The 21,011-nt window shown below is 37.2% G+C and overlaps 1 protein-coding gene across 1 annotated transcript in view; it reads left to right on the top strand.

Moving 5' to 3' along the window:
• LOC150088061 (uncharacterized) overlaps positions 1-19,020 on the top strand; it is a 309,524-nt gene extending 290,504 nt beyond the window's left edge. The window contains exon 12 of the mRNA XM_090369999.1: positions 18,886-19,020. Coding sequence (XP_090226125.1) covers positions 18,886-19,020 — 135 coding nt within the window. The remainder of the gene's footprint in view (positions 1-18,885) is intronic.
• Positions 19,021-21,011: the final 1,991 nt, after the last annotated feature.

Raw genomic sequence — 21,011 nt, 5'->3', positions numbered from 1 at the left:
AACTGAATGAGTATTTTGCATCTACATTCACGCATTAGGAGTTATTCAATGAGGGGAATGCCAAAGGTTTATCAAACTTTAACAGGGAGCTAAGTGATTTTGTAATAACTGAGAGCAAAGTGTAGGAGAAATTGTTGAATTTAAACATAAAAAAGGCACATGGGGTGGATGGAATCTATCCAGTAAAGGATAGATCAAAGGAAGTAAGCAAACCCTTAGCCATAATTATGAGAGCTTCCTTGGACTCAGCGGACTGGAGGTGTGCAACTGTATCACCAATTCACAAAGAGGGTTCAAAAGGTGACACAAGTAACTATAGACCTGTTAGTTTAACTTGTGTTTCAGGGAAAATAATGGAATCATTGGTTAAAGAAACATTGCAGGATCATCTAGACAAGACTGGAGTAATAGTTAAGACACAGCTTGGGTTTGTTAAAGGGATGAGATTGGATACTATAATGTGATCACAGAGGAACCGAATGCCAAAAATAATTTTGATATCATATACTTGGATTTCAGGAAAGCTTTTGATACTGTTGCACATGGAAGACTACTGTACAAATTGGAGAGATATGGCATTATTATTATTTATTATTATCATTAGCCATATGGTGCAAGGAAGCCTGAGGCTTTTGCTGCAGCAGCCAAAAAAAAAAAAAAAAAATTCTGGATTACCCAGAGAGAGAGAGAGAGAGAGAGAGAGAGAGAGAGAGAGAGAGAAGTAGAAGGGAATCACCAAGGAAGAGAAGAATGATGATATCCAGCTCAGGACCATGGGTGTGCCAAGCCCATACTCACCAGATGTGAGCCCCTGGGGTTAGTAAGGGTAAGTTGCTGCATTGGATAAAAGGATGGTTGAATGGAAGAAGACAGAGAGTGGTAATCAATGGAAACTGCTCTTCATGGGCAAATGTTATTAGTGGAGTTCCCCAGGGTTCGGTGTTGGGCCCATTGTTGTTTTGTATATTTATCAATGATATTGATGAAGGTATATCAGGTTTAATGTCCAAGTTTGCAGATACAACGGTTGGCAGGGTTGTTAATGACAGTAAAGACAGTATGCTACTCCAACTGGATCTAGATAAGTTGGGCAAATTGGCTGAGAAGTGGCAACTGAAATAATTGACAAATACAAAGTACTGCATATGGGTAGCAATAACTGAAGATAAATGTACCATCTGTGTGGTACTACACTCAGGGAAGTGGAAAGTGAAAAAGACCTGGGGGTTATTGTGCAGTCGAATATTTGCTGAGCAGTGCAGACGGGCTACCAGGGCAGGTCATGGCGCCTTGTCAATGATATATACGAATTTTGCTAGCAGTGACAGGAAGGTGATTATCCCGTTATACAAGGCAATGGTCAACCCACACCTAGAGTACTGTGTACAGGTCTGGTGGCCTCATTTTAGGTAGGATGTAGAGTTGCTAGACAAGTACAAAGAAGGGCAACAAGATTGGTGAGGGGAACAAAGGGGTGCTCTTACCAAGAAAGGCTTAGTTTTGCAAATTGCAGTGCCTGGAGAGTAGGCACCTGCAAGGTGATCTGATTGAGGTGTATAAGGCATTGAATGGCTTGAGCAAGCTGAATGCTGATGGGATTCTTCCTCTTGCTCAGATTAAAAATCTGAGGGACTCAAATTCAAATTGAGGAAATACAGTTGTTGAATAGATGTGCAGAAATTTGCCTTTAGCCAGCAGGCAGTTGATAGATGGAATAGACTTCCATCTTTTGTTGTGGAAGTTGATAGCCTAAATAAATTTATGGCAGAACAAGACAAACATTTGGAGCGAAATGGATGGGTGAAAATGGGAAGGGTTTTTTTTGCCTGAAGCTTCATAAGCTTGCTTTCTTGCATCAAATGCCTCTGCTAATGCTAATTTCTCCTCCCCTTTGTTCTGTGTTATTACACTTAGCTCCCTGTTAGTGTTTTATAAACTTCTGCCTCTCCTTATTGAATAACTCCTCATGTGAATGTAGATGCAAAATACTCATTCAGTTTATCAGCTACCTGAGCATGATCACCAATAGTTAACCCAGTGGTTTTCAACCTTTTTTTAATAACAGCATCCCGAAGTAATTTATTTTATTTTGTGGCGCTCCTACTCAATTTTCTTCCCATTAGATCTGATTCTCTCTCTCTCTGTGTATATATATATATATATATATATACATACTGTGTGTGTGTTATAATTTATAAATTTCCACTCTTTTTAACTGATTGATACTATATTTGATATTATATGTATATAAGATATATATATATGTTATATGATAGTTATTACAATAATATATCTATAAACAAAATTACAATTCATAATACAAATTATACATATACTGTATATACAGTGAAACTGCTCCTAACGGACACCTCTCGTTAACGGACATCTCTCTACAACGGACATTTTCAAATTCCCCAACTCACCTCCATTGGTTTTAACGTGTTTGCAGCTTCTGTCTAGCGGACATTCTCTGTAACGGATGCAGACAGGCAATCTGCACTGTTTCGTTTAGATTTGCACTTAATTTGATCTCCCCATAACGGACAGCGGGCGAGCTCACGGCCCTTTTTCTAGGAATGTTTCTTCCACGTATTGCCTCAATCGTGTGTTTATTTTCTATTTCCGATTCTCTGAATTTTATCAAGGTTTACATCACGGTTCTAAACCCTTTTTCAAGAATTTTAAGGCACGTGTAAAAACTTCTGATGAATTCGGTGTGTGTATGGGGGGGGGGGGATTTGGTCGGCCTTTCATCTTTTGAGTTTTCAGTTTTGTTCAGTGTCGTGTGAAGTGCACAATGTCTTCTCGTAAACATTTAACTTTAAAAGATAAAGTCGAACTAATTAATGCATATGATCGGCAAAAAAATAGTGTTCGCAATCTCGCTGCAAAATTCAAAATCGGGAAGGCGCAGGTAAGCGACATCCTAAAGAAAAAAATTAACTGCTCAAACAATTTTGGCAACACGGAAATGATCAAGTTCAAAAATCATTCTGTTGGAAAACTGTTGGACTTCAAATTGACAATGTTACATACGAGTGGTTTTGTCACGCACGTGCTAAAAAATTCCCATTAATGGGCCTATTATTAGGGAAAAAGGCTTTGGAGGTTGCAAAATCTATGGGAGTAAATGAGTTCAAAGCTTCTGTGGGATGGCTAGACAAGTTCAAAACTCGGCATAAAATTTCTTTGAAAACAGTAAGTGGTGAAGGTGGATCTGTTGATACTGGGGTTGTAACAGAGTAGACCGTCAAATTGGAAGATTTATGTCGTGATTTTGAAGCTAAGGATATTTACAACTGTGACGAAACAGGGTTGTTTTTTAAAGCTCTTCCTGAAAAAACAATGAGTCTAAAAAACGAGAAGTGCCAGGGCGGAAAAATTTCTAAGGAACGCTTGACTGTACTATTGTGTACAAATATGCTGGGAGACTTTGAACAACCTCTTGTTATAGGAAAATCACAAAATCCTCGTTGTTTCAAGGGCATAAAGTTGAATCTTGAATGTTGACTGGAAGTCTAATAAAAAAGCGTGGATGACACACGATTCATCAAAACAGAAAAATTATTCTTTTCGTGGATAATGCTGCATCTCACCCGCACATTGAATTGTCCAACATTCAAATCGTTTTTCTGCTACCAAACACATCTGCAGAGTGTCAGCCCTTGAATCAAGGGATAATAAAAAATTTTAAACTTCACTACAGAAAACGTGTTTTAAGACATCTCATTGCAAACATGAATGATGTAACATGTGCGAGTGACCTTGCAAAGAAAATCAGCATCCTAGATGCGATTCAATGGATTTCCTCTTCAGTAAACGCAATTAGAAAACAAACTGTCGTCAACTGTTTTGTAAAGTCTGGCTTCTCAAACGCAAAAATTGAAGTTGTGAACAGCAATGTGGAGCACCAAGAAGAACAAGAACTTCATCTATTGATAATGTACGATACTTCAGCTACAAGTGACCCTGGCTACAAAGATATAGACTCGAACCTCACTACAGAAGATGGTGCTATAGATATCAACGACATTATCATTGATATTTTTCAAGAAGTTCCTCATGAGGATGAAGAAATGGAAGGAGGTCATTATGTCGAAGAACATATTAACGACGAACCACCAATGAAAATAGAAGAAGCGCTCAGACAAATCAATCGTTTAAAAATGTTTTTCGCCGTTGAAGTATCTTACTGAAGGACTTTCGATGGTTTCTTCACTCAAAACAAATGTTGAAAACAAAATTATCAGCCGGAAGAAGGTGCAGAAGAAAATAAGTGATTACTGTATGTATTTTTCTTAAGATAAAGTCATAATATGCATAGCACAATTGTATGTATATTATTTACAAAAATATTGTGCTAAATCTGTATATAATTTAATTTAATTTTACATTAAACGTTTAACGATTTTTCTTTCTTTTTTTTTCTTTTTTTTTTTCTCCCTCAGACTTCTTGTTAGCGGACACTTCTCTCTAATGGACACATTTTCGTTCCCCATGGCTGTCCGTTAAAGGGAAGTTTCACTGTATATGTATAATTTGAATTTTATTCTTTATATGGAGGTACTAAATAAACATCAATTATAAATACACAAAATTAAAAAGATACCATATACCTTTTTATAATTAAATAAATATATAAATTTTAAAAAAAATAAGTTTAAGTAACTTAAACCCAAATTACATGGCACCCCTGGAATGTTGTTGCAGCACCCCAGTTGAAAACCACTGCATTATCCCATCTATGTTAAGTGGTCCAGTCTGATTTATCCCTTCCCTTCTAGAGTTTCCATAAGTAAAGAACTCTTTGCTGTTTTTCTTTGCATCCTTTGCCAAAGATTTCTCATAATCTACCTTCATTTGCCTAACCTCCTTTGTGACTTGATTACAGACTAGTTTATATCTGCAATAGGCTTCTGTGTCACTTGATACTTTATATGCATCCCATACATTTTTCTTCTCTGCCACATGTCTCATTAATTCGTCTGACCTCCATTTAGGCCTAAACCTTGAACAGTGTTTCTTAACTGTGCCTCCAAAATTAATTCTCTGAAGGCTTCCCAATTAGAATTCAACATTGGTAACATCATCAGTTGATCCCACTGTACAGAATTTAAAAACTGTCTGAGACCCATGTAGTCACCTTTACGAAAGCAAATGCCCTTCCCTTTAGCATTGATGGTAGTTACATCTTTAAGTAATTCCTACATCAGTACAGTGTGATCACTGTCATCCAGTGGTTCCTTTATCTGCAAATTCTTATGCATGAATAATCACTGCTGATAATCTGATCAAGGGTATTACTCCCTCGGGTTGCCTCTCGAACATGTTGCTGTAGAAAACAGTCATCCAATAAATCCACGAAAGTCTTGCTAGTGTGCAAGTGACCAATCCACAAGTACCAGTCAATATCTGAAAAGTTAAAATCCCTGATTATAAGACTTTCTGATTTACTGACCCACTATTTCTCTGCACCATTGCTCATTATATTCATCAGATTCGTTAGTGCTTTTGTCCCACCAAACAGACTCAACATTGCATTGTCCACCAACATCAATTGAATGCACTTCCTTAGATTTTGTGTTTCTTAACTAACAGCATAACCCCTCCTCCCTTCCTGTACACGTTGTACTCCCCAAATTCCAATTCTACACTGCTTATATCAGTGAGATACCACGTCTCTGATATCCCAACAATATCTGCCTTATATATCTTGACGAGCACTTCAAGCTCATCAAATTTATTAACTATACTCCTAGCGTTGGTGTACATGCAAGTATACATGCACCTGTTCCTACTCTTAGTTACCCTAACACAGCCCATGTATTTACTTGTTCCACTATGACTCCCAGCAGTCCTGGAAGTCTCTATTACCTTGCTTTCCAGGCTGCTGCTCATTCTAATAGAAGCAGTGCAAGGATCACTTTTGCCTCTGCCTGCGGCTACTCTCAACCTTTTAGTCTGTGTATCATACCCCCCCCCCAAGCTAGCAGTTTTCCGAGCCACCTAACACTGCCTCGATAGCATCAGCAAATATTCTTGCACCCTCTCTATTTAAGTGTACCCCATCCTTGTAGAAGCAGTCTCTCCTGTCAGCAAGCACATATGAGGCTGAAAAAAATTCTACCCCTTGAGCCTTGCACAATCCTCCAGACCCGAATTGATCAACAAGGCTCTCATAATATTCTCCCTCCTATCATGTCTGGACACTTTAACATTCAACCCTAACTCACGACTTTTTTTCAACATTGACCTGTCCTTGTTGAGTAAATCTGCAGATCTCTTACTCTTAATATCATTAGTTCCAACATGTACAACAATATCACCTTTTGTGCCCTTAAAAGATGATATCTGCTCTACAACATCATCAAATTTTGCCTCTGCAGACATATATACCCTGGTCCTGTTCCAACTGTCCTTCTTGCACAGTATATTCCCTGACAATAAAGTCACCAACAATAACTAGTTCCTTTGTGACCAGCGCATTCTGCGTTGGAGATTGCCTCTGTGTTGCCTGATGCACATAAGTGAGCTCTATCATTGAGCTGTGCAGCTGAGAACTTGATGGGCCCCTCATATTAATTTCTTCGAGTGCATTTACCCTTCACCTCAAGCTCTCATAGACACCCATCAGAATGCTGAGTTGGCGCCTAATTTCTTGACACTCTACACACCTAGCACACAAACAAAGGCATCCTCCTTGGCTAGATCATGTCCTGGTTTAGAAAGGTCGGCAAACATTTCACATTTCGCACATTTTTTGAGACTGTGATGCATTGGAGAATCGCTCCCTTCATTTCTGCCGAGTCACAGCACTCTCGCTAGTCTGTGATCTTTGCTTCGCAGATCTAGTCTAGGTCATGATTTCTGTTTAAGTGCAGTTTAATTAACAATGAAATTTAATAAGATTAATAATATTTTTGAAGTGGTATTGATAATACTATAATAAGCTAACAGATTCCTAATACAGTGCTTTGTATTACGCTGCAGTGCTTTGTATTACGCTACAGTGCTTCGTATTATGCTATCTAGTTTTACTTTATACCTTACGCTATCAGTTCGAGGTGTATATATATATATGTTGCGCTATTTCTTACCAACTGCAATATGGCAGCTAGTTCAACAATATTGACGCCAACACCGGGAGTCATAACTTCCAAAAATCGCTGGTTAAATTCAAAATAAGCTAACGAACTATACTAAACCTGTTTAACAGATGGACTCCAAACACCAGACTGCACGCATGGGATTTATCCCACGAATGTAAAAGAAATATTTTATTTTATGTTAAATGAGGGAATTAATAAATCGTGCTCTTTACTTTTTTTATTGTGATCTTTTGATTCAGTTGTTTGAATGATGATCACAGCTCTTCGTGGACTAATGTTATTAGTGGAGTCCCACAGGGTTCGGTGTTGGGTCCACTGTTGTTTTGTGTATTTATCAATGATATTGATGAAGGTATATCAGGCTTAATGTCGAAGTTTGCAGATGACACAAAGGTTGGCAGGGTTGTAAATGACAGTAATGGCAGTGTGCTACTGCAACAGGATCTAGATAAATTGGGCAGATGGGCTAAGAAGTGGCAACTGAAGTTCAACCTTGACAAATGCAAAGTACTGCATATGGGTAGAAGTAACCCCAGAGAAACGTACCAACTGTGTGGTACTACACTTAAGGTGGTAGAAAATGAAAAAGACCTGGGAGTAATTGTGCAGTCAGATATGAAGTTTTCTGAGCAATGCAGACAGGCTGCTAGGGCAGGTCATGTGGTTTTGTCAATGATATATAGGAATTTTGCTAGCAGGGAAAAGGAGGTGATTGTCCCTCTGTATAAGGCAATGGTCAGGCCACGCCTTGAGTACTGCGTACAGGTCTGGAGGCCTCATTTTAGGAAGGATGTAGATTTGCTTGAGCGTGTACAGAGAAGAGCAACACGATTGGTGAGGGGAATGAAGGGATACTCTTACCAAGAGAGGCTTAAGTTCTGCAAATTGCATTGGCTGGAGACTAGGCACCTGCGCGGTGATCTGATTGAGGTCTATAAGGCCTTGAATGGGTTGAGCACGCTGAATTCTGATGGGATCCTTCCACTTGTTCAGATTACGAACCTACAGGGACATAAGTTCAAATTAAGAAAGGACAGATGTAGAATAGATGTGCGGAAATTTGCCTTTAGCCAGCGGGTGGTTAATTGCTGGAACAAACTTCCATCTGTCGTTGTGGAAGTTGATAGGTTAAATAAATTTAAGGAGGAACTGGACAGGCATTTGGAGGGAATGGTGTGTTTTTTTTTTTTTTTTTTTTGGCTGATGCTGCATAAGCTCCTACACTTGCTTTCTTGCATCATGTGCCACTACTGCTACTACTACTACTACTACTTGAACCTTGCAGAAAAATTACGGAAAACACAGTGGCATGTTTGTGTTTTAAACACCTGGCAAAAACATTGATAGTTTAAGTTAGACAATACAATGCATATTGAGAACCATTTGCCATCTCACAGGGTTCAGTGAATTAGCAGCATGTGACAAAGGAGTCAGATTTCAAAGACTGTTGAACCAAAAAGGATGAAATGGGTTTATGTCTCATGTTTAACGTACAATATTAACAGAGGCAAATACATAGTACATATTTTGCATGAACACAGATCCATAATAATTACTGATGTAGATCAAAAGTGTATACCATACTTGGGAAATATTAAAGTCAGTTACTTTGTGCTCGGGTAACTGAGTGTTGAATTGCTGGTGGAACCAGGCTTCACCAGTCATTTTCTAGTTTAGATTATTGTAGTCTCAGAAAATTTATTGGTTATTTACCCATAAAAGGAATGTAATATCACCCTTTTAAATTTGGATTGCTTCTGTTAATGATAAACATGTTCAGTTAAATGTGTGACGCCTCCATAGCCAGGTGGGCAGGAGCAGCAGTGCATAGCACACGCTTCTTGATTAGACCGGGGTTCAAGCTCGTGACCACCAAATACAGAGGATGCAGAAAAGTCAGGGAATGACCACCGCATATCCCCGGAGCAATATGGCCTTAGTTGCTAATGCTCCTAGAGCATTAGCAACTAAGGCCATATTGCTCAATGTTACAATTGTTCCATCAGCCAGTAGTCAGGAGCTCACATCAGAATTAACTAATTGGTACACTAGTTATAACATTAGAGTAAATTTAACATGCACAACAATATTACTCAGAATTTGAATATGGGGAGTACAGTGTGTACAGAAAGGACAGACAGGATAAGAGGGCTGGCTATGCTCTTAGTTAAGGAGCGCACAAAATCTAAGGTAGTGCATTCAGTTGATGTGGAAGGGCAGTGTGATGTTGAGTCAGTTTGACATGTGTGACATAAGCAATGGGAAAGCAAAAATGAGAATAGAAGTGTGTTATAGGCCTAATTATTCTTATGACTACAACAAATGACTGTACAGACAAATATAGTGGGCCAGTAAATCAGAATGGAGGAGGTTTTAACTTCCCAGATATTGACAGGATCTTGTGGGTCTAGCAAGACTTGTGTGGAGATCTTAGATGGCTGTTTTGTACAGAAGCATGTTAGAGAGGCAACAAGAGGAAGTAATACCCTTGATCTGATTATCAGCAGTGATTATTCATGCATTAGAAGTTTGCAGATAAAAGAACCATTAGGTGGCACACAGTATATTTATGTGTTTACTTAAAGATGTAACTACCATCAAGGTAAAGGGAAGGGAAGAGTTTTTGCTTTTGTAAAGGCATTTACAGTGGTCTCAGTTTTTAAATTTCATAGATCGGGACCAACTGATGCTGTTACCATCAGCAAATTCGAAATGGGAAGCATTCAGGGAAATACTCATAGAAGCTACTAGGCTTTTCATACCAACTAAGAAATACTGTTCAAGGCTTAGACCAAAATGGATGTCAGATGAACTAATGAGATACTTACTGCAGAGACGAAAAATGCATGGGATGCATATAAATTATCAGGTGATACAGAAGCCTATGGTAGATATAAACTATTCTACAATCAAGTCACAAGGATGTTGGGCAAGCTAAGGCAGATTATGAGAACTCTTTGGCAAAGGATGCAAAGAAAAATATCAAAGAAATCTTTCCTTATATAAACACTAGAGGAAAGGGGAGGAATCACATGGGTACACTTGATGTTGATGGTTCAATTGTTGATGATTCAATTGTTGATGATCCTGCTCAGATTGCTGACAAGCTGAATAAGTACTTTGCATCTACATTCACACATGAGGAATTCTTTAGAGGAGTTTATCAAACTCTACTAGTGAGCTAAAAGATTTTGTAATAACTGAGAGGAAAGTGGAAGAGAAATTACTGAAGTTAAATGTAAGAAAGGCGCCTTGGGTGGATGAGATCTATCCAGTAATATTAAGGGAGGCAGCAAAGGAGGTAATCAGTCCCTTAGCCATAATTATGATGGCATTCTTAAATTCTGGGGAAGTCCCCATGGACTGAAGATGTGCGACTATATCTCCAATTCACAAAGGGGGATGAAAGAGTGACATAAGTAATTACAGATGGGTTAGCTTAACTTCTGTTCCAGGGAAAATAATGGAGTCACTGGTTAAAGAAGTAATGCAGAATCATACCATCTAGACAGGAGTGTAGGTTCAGTTACAGCAAGAATTTATAAAGGGGCAGTCTTGTCTGACATTTGATTGGATTTTATGTGGTCATAAAGGAACTGGGTGCAAAAAATAATTTTAATATCATATACTTTGGATTTCATATCATATCATATACTTTGGATTTCAGGAAAGAGTTTTGATACTGTTGCACATAATAGACTTTTGTACAAATTGAAGTAGTGTGATATTAAGGGCAATTTACTGCTATGGATAAAGGGATGGTTGAGTGAAGAAAGACAGAGCGTTGTTATTAATAGATGTTGCTCTTCGTGGAATAATGTTTTCAGTGGGGAAGGGTTTGGCACTGCGCCCATTTTGTTGTTTTCTGTATTTATTTATGATATTAGCATTAGCGGAGGCATACAATGCAAGAAAGCAAGCTTATGCAGCATCAGCCAAAAAAAAAAAAAAAAAAAAAAAAACCACACCCATTTCACCCATCACTCCAAATGCTTGTCAAGTTCAGCATTATGTTTATTTAAACTGTCAACTTCCACAACAAGAGATGGAAGTCTGTTCCAACAATCAACTACCTGCTGGCTAAAGGCAAATTTCCACACAATCTATTCTACAACTCCCTTTCCTCACTTTGAATCAGTCTTAAAATCTAAGTTTGCAGATCATATGAAGGTTGGCAGGAGGGTTAATTATGGTATGCTGCTCGGTGGTGAGTATAGTAAGTTCGTGACAGCCCCTTGTTATTTATTTATTTATTTTATTTATTTATTGTTATTTATTTATTTATTTATTTTTTTTTTTTTTTGAAAATTTGAGCCCTTTTGAATCCTCAAATTTTTTTTGAAAATTTGAAATGATCATTTATTTTATAAATTAAATCCTGAATTCAATTATTGAGTATCCAGTGCCAGAACTACGGTGGAGTGAGCGGGGTCCCCGGCACAGCATTTTAAGGACACACTCAAACTGTTATGTATTTTAAAATTGCTTCATTTTTGATTTAATTAGATCGCTGTTTAACAAACTTCTTTATAGCAAATTTTTTTTGAATTCCTGTTGGTAATTATATTTAAAATAGTTTTCATGGAACAATGAAAATTTGCATATAACAAAAGAATTACGAGAGACTTAACTTTGTATGCATTGTTCCAACTTCTGGCCTTTAGGTAATTTTAGCAGTTGAAAAGCATGAATTAATGGTTAAAGGGATTGCTGTTCCACAGTGTTAGTGGTGCCCATAAAATCTATGCAGCCACTTATCCCACATACTGAGAAATTGCACTAGTCAATATGTTTTCCATCAGAAGATCGAGGCATATTCCTGACACAAATAATAGCCTGTGGTTCCCCTTTACTCCGGTAAACAGTCATCTGTTTTTCGGAGAAGTGAGTGATCCATGCCTTTCAGTAAATTTCTCCTGTCTGTGTTTACATGGTTACAGTAGCTGAATATCCTAGTGATTTTGACATTTTGGAAGTATACAAGGAACTAGTGATGGTAGCGATGTCGAGGGGAATTAGGGCAATTAAGACATTAAATAAACTTTCCAAAAATGAAATATTGGCAGATTTTGAAACTGAATCGAAACCTTCACAGTAAAGAAAATGTTCCAAAATATAATGGCATACAGGAAATAATTTTTAAAAAACTGTATGCATTATATCACCAATCTCCAAAAAACCAGAGTGAGTTAAGGATTGTTGCTAAAGAACCTGATGTGGAAACTATAAAGATCAATTATACGTTCGGGCCATGATGGGTAGCTTGTAGCTTGTGGACAGCAATTGCAGTTTTGGAAAGTTATCCTGCTTTGTGCAAGCATTTTGAATCAGAAGTTAAATATTCGGGATTATTAAACTGACTTTTAAATCTGGAATTTCTTAACGATATAACACTAATGATTGACATCCTGCAGGAGCTCTCTTATCTTTCAGAAGCTTTACAAAGTCGCAGCATCACTATAGTAAAAGCAGATAAATTAATTATTTGAACTATCAGTGCTATTGCTAATTTAAAAAATTATGAAGCTGAAATTGAGAGCATGTTGAAGTCGAAAGAATTTGAAGAAATCAAAATCGAAAGTAAGCACACATTTAAAAAATTACCTCATGACAAATAATTAAACTGCATTGTTTTATCCTTAAAGGATCGGTTATTGATGCAACAGTGTAATTTAAAATTAAATGAAGAAAATAATGATATCATGGACATCGAATAATTGAAAGAAATTTTAAACATATGCCACCCATATATTTAAAGTTCTTCCATATGGAAGAACTTTTGTCTCCATGGCAAGAGGGTGAAAAATGAATAAGAAATTTGTTTTCTAATAAAATATGAAATAAAAATTAATGATTTTAGAGATTTTGTCGAAGACGGTTTATCTTTAAAATCAATTGATATTCCCTTTTCAATTAAAAAAGCCAGAAATACTCTTGAAACCATTGCAATTAGCAGTGCTGAAGCTGAGCAAGCTTTCAGCATAATGAATAATATTGCAACAATAAAAAGAACATCTCTGACAATTAAACCCATTGCAGATATGATGACCATAAATATAAATGGAAAACCATTGCTTCTTGATCTGGATTCAAAGTAAATTTTACATCAGATCTTTCCTCTGTAATCATCTCTCAGCTATTGAGCAAAACAGATCGACAACAAATATTAATAAAGTAAATTCTATATGGCAATTTTTAGGATAAATTTTTCTTGAATATTTGTGTAATTTTTTTCTGTAATATGTGATTTTTGTGTACCTTTTTTAGAATAGTTTGTTTTTTTATGTAATATTCATTTTTACATTCCAGAATGTTTTGTGATAGTCCTTTATGTTATTTGTGATATGGGAAATATTTCGTGGCGCCTCCGTAGCCAGGTGGCCAGGAGCAGCAGTGTGTAGCACACGCTTCTTGATTAGACCGGAGTTCGAGCTCGTGACCACCAAATACGGAGGATGCAGAAAGGTCAGGGAATGACCACCGCATATCCTCGGAGCAATATGGCCTTAGTTGCTAATGCTTCTAAAAACCAAATAACAACATAACGAAGTATTTCATATTATTTTTTATTCACAAAATTAAAATTTTATCATTTTTACCATTATATTTCCCTAGTTGTTAAAAAAAAAAAAAAAAAAAAGAATAAAAAGTTGGCAAAACTGTGAGCCCATTGTTGAAATATTCACAGATCACCACTGATACTACTACATTGAGATCTAGAAAAATTAGGCAGTTGGGCTGAGAAATCACGATTGAGGTTTAACATTGACAAATAAAATATACTGCATATGATAGTAGATGTATGAACTGTGTGATGCTAGACTCAATATGAACTGTGTGATGCCACACTCAGTATGAACTGTGATACTACACTCAGAGTAGTGGAAAATGAAAAAGACCTGGGGTGGGGGATAATTGCATAATCAGATATGAAGTTCTGTGAGCAGTATGCTGTGGCTAGGACAGCACATGGGGTTTTGTCAATAATATACAGGAATTTTGCTAGCACGGATAAGGAAGTGGCTATTCCATTGTATAAGGCAACAGCCAGGCCACATCTTGAGTACAAGATCTATATCCTTCCTAAAATGAGGGCCTCATTTTAGGAAAGATATAGATCTTCTAGAGTGGGTACAGAGAAGGGCAATGAGATTGGTGAGGGAACAAACAAATGCTCTTAAAAGAAAGACTTCGGCTGTGAAAATTGCAGCATCTGGAGACTAGGCACCTGTGAGACAATCTGATTGAGATGTTTAAAGCTTTGAATAGATTGAGCAAACTAAATGCTGATGGAATTCTTCCTCTTACTCAGACTATGCACGTGACAGGCATAAATTCAGATTGAGGATGTGGAATAGATATGTAAATTTTGCCTTTGGCCACTGGGTGGCTGATTGTTGGAACAAACTTCTGTCTGGTGTTGTGGAAGTGGATTGCTGGATTGAATTCAAGGAAGAACTAAACAAACTATTGGATAATAAGATTTTTTTTTTTTTTATGATGCTGTATACGCTTACTTTCTTGCATCATTTGCTAATACTACTACTATTACTTTTCAGCATAGGTCATAGCACTCATCAGGCGAATACAGAGTGTTATCCCAGTACTTACTGCATAAAGCACAGCTGGCAGGCATTTATTGCAAAGCAGAATACTCTTCATAAAGATGGTTGTTTATGTGGACTATGTTCAACAATATTAACTAGGCCAGTCTGGTATCACTAAATTTCTACTACATAAGCTCATAAGTCTTGCATATGAAAATAGCACATGTGTGTGCACACACACACACACACACACACACACACACACACACACACAGATTAGCTGGTGGTAAGGAATTTAACACACCATTACTCTTACCAACTTGTGCAATGTGAGCAAGTTGCTAAGAGATCTTTCCTGTAGATTTTATTGGTGACAAAAGCTATTCTAGTCAACATCAAGGTGTAGTACTTGGGCTGCATTTGGTTTAGGAGGAACCAGTCTGATAGATGTAGTCTCTGATGCTTTGTGCATTAGAGTTGTCTGGATTTTTTTGCCGGGATATTCACCAGTAACATGAATCATATATAGACAGTTTGTGACCATTTTAATCTGTTTACTAATTTCCAATTTTCAATAATGTAATTGCTCTTTAATTGTTCCAAGAATATGACTTAGATTCTCTAAACACCTCTACATATGTCTTAGTTAATTTAATTATTAGCATTCAACAGATTCTGCTAATAGTTAATATGAATAACATTACAGATAAATACCACCTGAATTGTAAGAAACACAAATAGTGCTTCCTAACTGATGTATTGCAAAGATACCAGTGGTTCAAAAGTTCATTTATTAATGGCAGAAGATAGGTACACTATTGTTTCACACTGCAAGGGAGAAGAAATTTCATTTCTGCAACATTACATATCGAGTATGATCACCTCAAAGGTGACCATACTGGATATGTAATGGTGATCATGCTGGATATGAGTTTAATTGTAGCTCTACATGAAAAAATCTAAGCAGTTTAGATTTGGGAAGAGTGATAAGCCCAGAAGAAATCTCTTTATAAATGATCCATTTCCCAAAATTTATTTTAGTAGTGCCATTGTGTGATGTTAATAGTGTTGCACTTTTTTGTTGCATCAAGCTTCTTTAAAACATTTTAATGATATCTTGGTACCATTCTGTGTTGTCAAGATTTTTCATTCTCATCTGCAAACCATAGTAGCACTTTGGCGTACAAAGTATACCAAGCAGCGCATTTCAGGCTACAAAGGTTTGATTTGGTAGTTGTTGGCGCATCGGCTTCTGTGGCCATATTGCACCTCCCAAGGTTTTTGGAGTACTTTGATCCAAGCCCGAGGCGGGAATCGAACCCGCGACCTTTGGGTTGCCGGGCAAGTACTTTACCCACTCGGCTAGCCCGGTCGGCCGGCTACAAAGGTTATTTCATCATTATTTGAGGTGAAAGAACGCCAAAATTTCCAATTCTACAGATTCAGTGAACTTTCCATGTAGAAACTGCACTTTGTCCGTACACTGTTTATTCAATCCTCATCCCATTCCATCATTCACTTATAATTCAGGCCCATCTCCACAGATGTACATTTATCACTGTTGGTTGTGTCTCACTTGGATTTTGTAGGGAAATAATGAAAAATCAACATTCAACATCCTTCTCAAAGATATCTCTCTCAGCTCTAGTTCTCATGAATGCCCTCAATGTGTGATTATATTGATTGAGTTCCTTTTCTTGATTTTTCTACAGTGCAGAGTATTGTTTTTTAATCAGTGGTGTTCTGATGTCGAAATGGTAATAATTCCAGCATTGAGACAGAACCACAGATTTTCACTTTTTGTGACATAATCAATCATTTCACAGCCTCAATTTCTGCTCCTTTTACCTACAATAATAATTACCAGTATTATTATTAGTATTTTTTTGTTTTATGAAACCCCCCAAACCCGAGAGGTATTAGAACCTATAGTACTTAGTATAGTTGTGCAAGGTTGGAGGTTGAGAAGACGAAAGAAGATATTTGTTGACATTAGACTTGAACTTCTGTAGACTGTAATTTTTCAGGAAATACGTATGAAGGAAGGTTGTTCCAGAAAACGGCAGTTGAGTGAATAAACGAGAAAGATGAAAAGGTGGTTCTGTGAGTTTGAAGTTGGACAGTAAATGGATGTTGGCTGGTGGCAGCATGTGTTCAAGACTGTTTTGAAAGAGAAAGCGGGAATTATAGAAGTCAATTCAGAAGAACAGTGCCATGGCAGTATCTGTAGAAAGGCATACAGCAGAAACACACTACATCTGTGAGACAGTGAGTGAGAGACTGTTAGAGAGGAGTCATTAATTAAACTAACTGCCCTCTTCTGAATGGAATCTAGAAAACTGAGAAAGGTTTGGGTTCCACCGCCCTAGATGTGGGAACAATATTCCATGGTAGGGTGGATTTGTGATTTATATAGAGTGAACAGCTATTTGGAAGAAAAGTAATGCCGAAAGCGAAGGAGAAAATCAAGTTTTTAAGATGCAGAGGAAGCAATATTTGAAATGTGCTTGTGCCAAGGGGGATTAGAAGTCAGGGTAATCCCCAAAAGAGATATATCATTTTGCCTCAAAATCAGAGTGTCACCAAAGATAAGCATAGGAGCAGAAGAATCCTTTTTTGCAAGATATAAAACAAGACTGAGTTTTAGAAGGGGATTGAAATCAACTAAGTTACCTTTGCTTCACTGGAGAATTACCTGTAGATCAGCATTTAAGGACTTAGTAGTGAATATTCAAGAAGTTGAAGCTGTTTGAGAAGGGCAAGGTTTCTCAAACTGGAAGGTGGAATGCAATGTGTGATCATCAGCAAAACTATGGATAGGATTTCCGGTCAATGGAAGAAGGTCATTAATATACAAGAATATCATTATCGATGTCATTAATATACAAGAGGAAGAGAGTGAGAGAAAGAACTGAACCTTGGGGAACACCAGCATTAGTGGAGAAGTTAGAAGACAGAGCCATCTACCATTAGTAATTGCAAAAGCCTCAGCATCTCGACCAGCTGGTTCGGTGTGACTAGAAAATGGAAGCCAGCTGGAGTTGTGAACATTAAAATCACCAAGGAAATTTACCTCACCATTAGGAAAGTTGGACTGGAGAAAGTCAAGTTTCAAAGAGAGGAAGTCAAAGAGCTCCAAGTGATTAGTGGAGTTGGGAGAACAGAGAAGATTCCAACTTACCAAATCTCTGACAGGGGATATCGGAACAGACACATGCGCAGGTACCACTTTGAGGCGAAAGGAATCATGCGGCGAATAATTTTGGCAACTGAGATGATCAGTAGTTGAATCATCCGATAACTGAGATTTTGTCAGAAAAAGTGCATGCCGTTTGGTAGACTGCAAGTGGAAATGGACATCATTGAGACACGTATGTTATCAGAATCACAAGCCTGGTTAACCTGACTATGAACTAATTTATACTTACCATAGAATTCTGTGTTCTGACAATGTATAATCATCCTCTGTCATTTTTCTTCTTTAATATTAAGCCCATCAGTTCATCTGACATCCATTTTGATATAAACCTTTAACACTCCCTCTTTGTTGATATAAAAAGCTTAGTACCTTCTAGAATTCTCCCTTAGCACTCCCCATTTTTTTGTTTATTAAAAATAGTGATCCCAGTGAAAAAAAAAAAATTTTTTAATGTATAAAAAATTTAAAAATTAATCACGCGTTTGATTTAGTATCAGTATTAGTATGGAAGCAAATGATGCGAGGAAGCACTTTTTCTGCATCAACTAAAAAAAATGATAAAATAAAATGTAATATTCGTACTATTCTCATTCTCACAAGGTAAGCATCCACTTCTGTTTTGAATTTAGCCTGACTCATTGGGAAGATAATTCATTCCAGTGTTCGTCAACCCCACTGCTCTCAAGTGAACTTCATAAGATCCAGTCTTCTGTTATTCCCTGAGATTTTATATTTTTCCCATGGTTCTTATTTCACTTATGAGGGAAGGGAAGACCAGACCATCCTCATTTGTTTTATTTTTATCAAGCATTTAGACTAACATTTAATTATATTTGGAGAATAACAAAACAAATTTGTTAAAAAAAACTTCTTAGTTATAATTAAACAATTATATAATCACAAAAACAAGTTAATTAACAGTAAAGGACAAAAATCTTTTACAGTTAGTCAGTAGGAATTTATAAAGTTAACATTTTTTCCAAAATAAATTAGTCCTCATGTATTTCAGATTTTCATTTCATTTTTCTAGGAACAGTTAGATGCTTATGAACTAGAACGAGATTTCTTGCTCATTCAGAATGATGAGGCACATCAAGAATTTCAGAAACTAAGCAGCCGATATGCAAAATTATTAGGCCATCAAAACCATAAGCAAAAAAATTAAATATGTTGTGAAAATTCAAGAAGGAAAATATTAAATTAAAAAAGGTATTATACATTTCATTTCACCTCATTTCTATAACATTTCTTAATGTATAATTTTAGATAATATAAAACACATTGACTCAAAAGTTGTATCATTTAAAAAAACTTTATTTGTTGTACCAAATCCCATCTACCTCGCAGTGGCATAGCTAGAAAATTGCTAAAAAATTTCTTATATATTTATAATGGTTTTATAATTTATACTTTAATCTACATTTTACTTAAAATAATGTCTTTCATAACAAAACGTTACAGAGCAATAAAAAGTACTGAAGCCTATAACAGCTACAAGGTGATGTGTAATAGAGCCACAGAAAAGGTTCGACAGGTAAAGGCAGTTTATGAGAAATCACTAGCAAACAGAGCAAAGAGGGGGGATAAAGAATTCTTCACATATATAAATGCCAAGAAGAGCAGGACAAACCAGATCGGACCTTTACGTAAGGGAAAGGGGATAGTAATAAATACACCAGCTGCCGTTGCAGATGAACTCAACAGTTATTTTGCATCGATATTTACAAATGAAAAGCCTTTTGTGGCAATGGGAAATTGTGGGAGCGAAGTTAAAAAATATGTAATTAATGATATTGAAATTTCGCAAGATTATTTAATGAAAAAACTTTCAAGCCTACAGACTAGTAAGGCTCCTGGAGTTGATGGAATATACCCTATAATCTTGAGAGAGGCGGCAAGCGAGTGCATTGAACCACTGAGGCTGGTTATGCGAGCATCACTAGACTCTGGGGAGATTCCCTTGGATTGGAAAAGTGCAAATGTATCTCCCATACATAAGGGTGGCTCTAAAAGTGAAGTGGGAAATTATCGACCTGTCAGTCTGACTTCAGTAGTAGGGAAAATCATGGAGGCATTGATCAAGGGTGGAATTCAGGATCATTTGGATCGAATTGAAATTCTCAAGGATACTCAGCATGGTTTTGTAAAGGGAAAATCATGTTTAACAAATCTGGTTCGCTATTTCGAAAGGGTCACTCATGAGCTGGATTTAGGGAATAATTTCGACATTGTTTATTTAGATTTCAGCAAAGCTTTTGACTCAGTCCCACATGAGCGGTTGCTTTATAAGCTGGAACAGGTTGGAATCACTGGAAAAATCCTTAGATGGATAGAAGGATGGCTTCAGGGCAGGAGGCAGAGGGTTGTGATAAATGGCTATTCCTCAGATTGGGTTGATGTAAGAAGTGGGGTTCCCCAAGGATCAGTATTAGGACCACTGTTGTTTTTTAATTTTCATAAACGACATTGATGAAGGGATAGAGGGCGTGATGTCTAAATTTGCAGATGATGTTAAAATTGGTAGAGTAGTTAATGATCACTGTCAAGCTGAGCTTCTTCAGAGAGACCTAGATAGACTTCAAGAATGGTCAGAAAAATGGCAGCTGTGCTTTAATCCAACAAAGTGTAAGGTATTACACCTGGGAAACAGTAATCCCAAAATAACTTATTCACTTGGTGGAGTTCAACTAAACCCAGTACTGGAGGAAAGGGACTTGGGTGTTACGATACGGTCAGACATGAAATTCTCTGAGCATTGTAAACAGGTTGCAAGGAAGGCCCATGGTGTCCTATCGATGATCTATCGAACTTTTGCAAGTAGAGATAGGGACGTGATAATCCCATTATATAAGGCCTATGTTAGACCACACTTGGAATACTGTGTTCAAGTATGGAGACCGCACCTAAAGAAAGACATCGAGCTTCTTGAAAGGGTGCAAAGAAGGGTAACTCGCCTGGTGAGATCGGCAAAAGGGCGTCCGTATGAAGAAAGACTTCGAATATGTGGGTTGCAGAGTTTGGAAACTAGACACCTTAGGGGAGATTTGATTGAGGTGTTTAAGGCTCTGAGAGGCATCAGTAAAATGAATGAGGACAAAATTTTCAAGATTATAAATGGTGCTAGAACTAGGGGACATAAATTCAAGTTACGCGGGG

This window comes from Mastigoproctus giganteus, chromosome 3 (assembly GCF_048544385.1).
Source record: "Mastigoproctus giganteus isolate SK-2022 chromosome 3, ASM4854438v1, whole genome shotgun sequence".
Classification (NCBI taxonomy): Eukaryota; Metazoa; Arthropoda; class Arachnida; order Uropygi; family Thelyphonidae; genus Mastigoproctus; species Mastigoproctus giganteus.
Note: the sequence above shows the minus strand (reverse complement) of the source record. Positions and strands in the feature narration are given on the sequence as shown.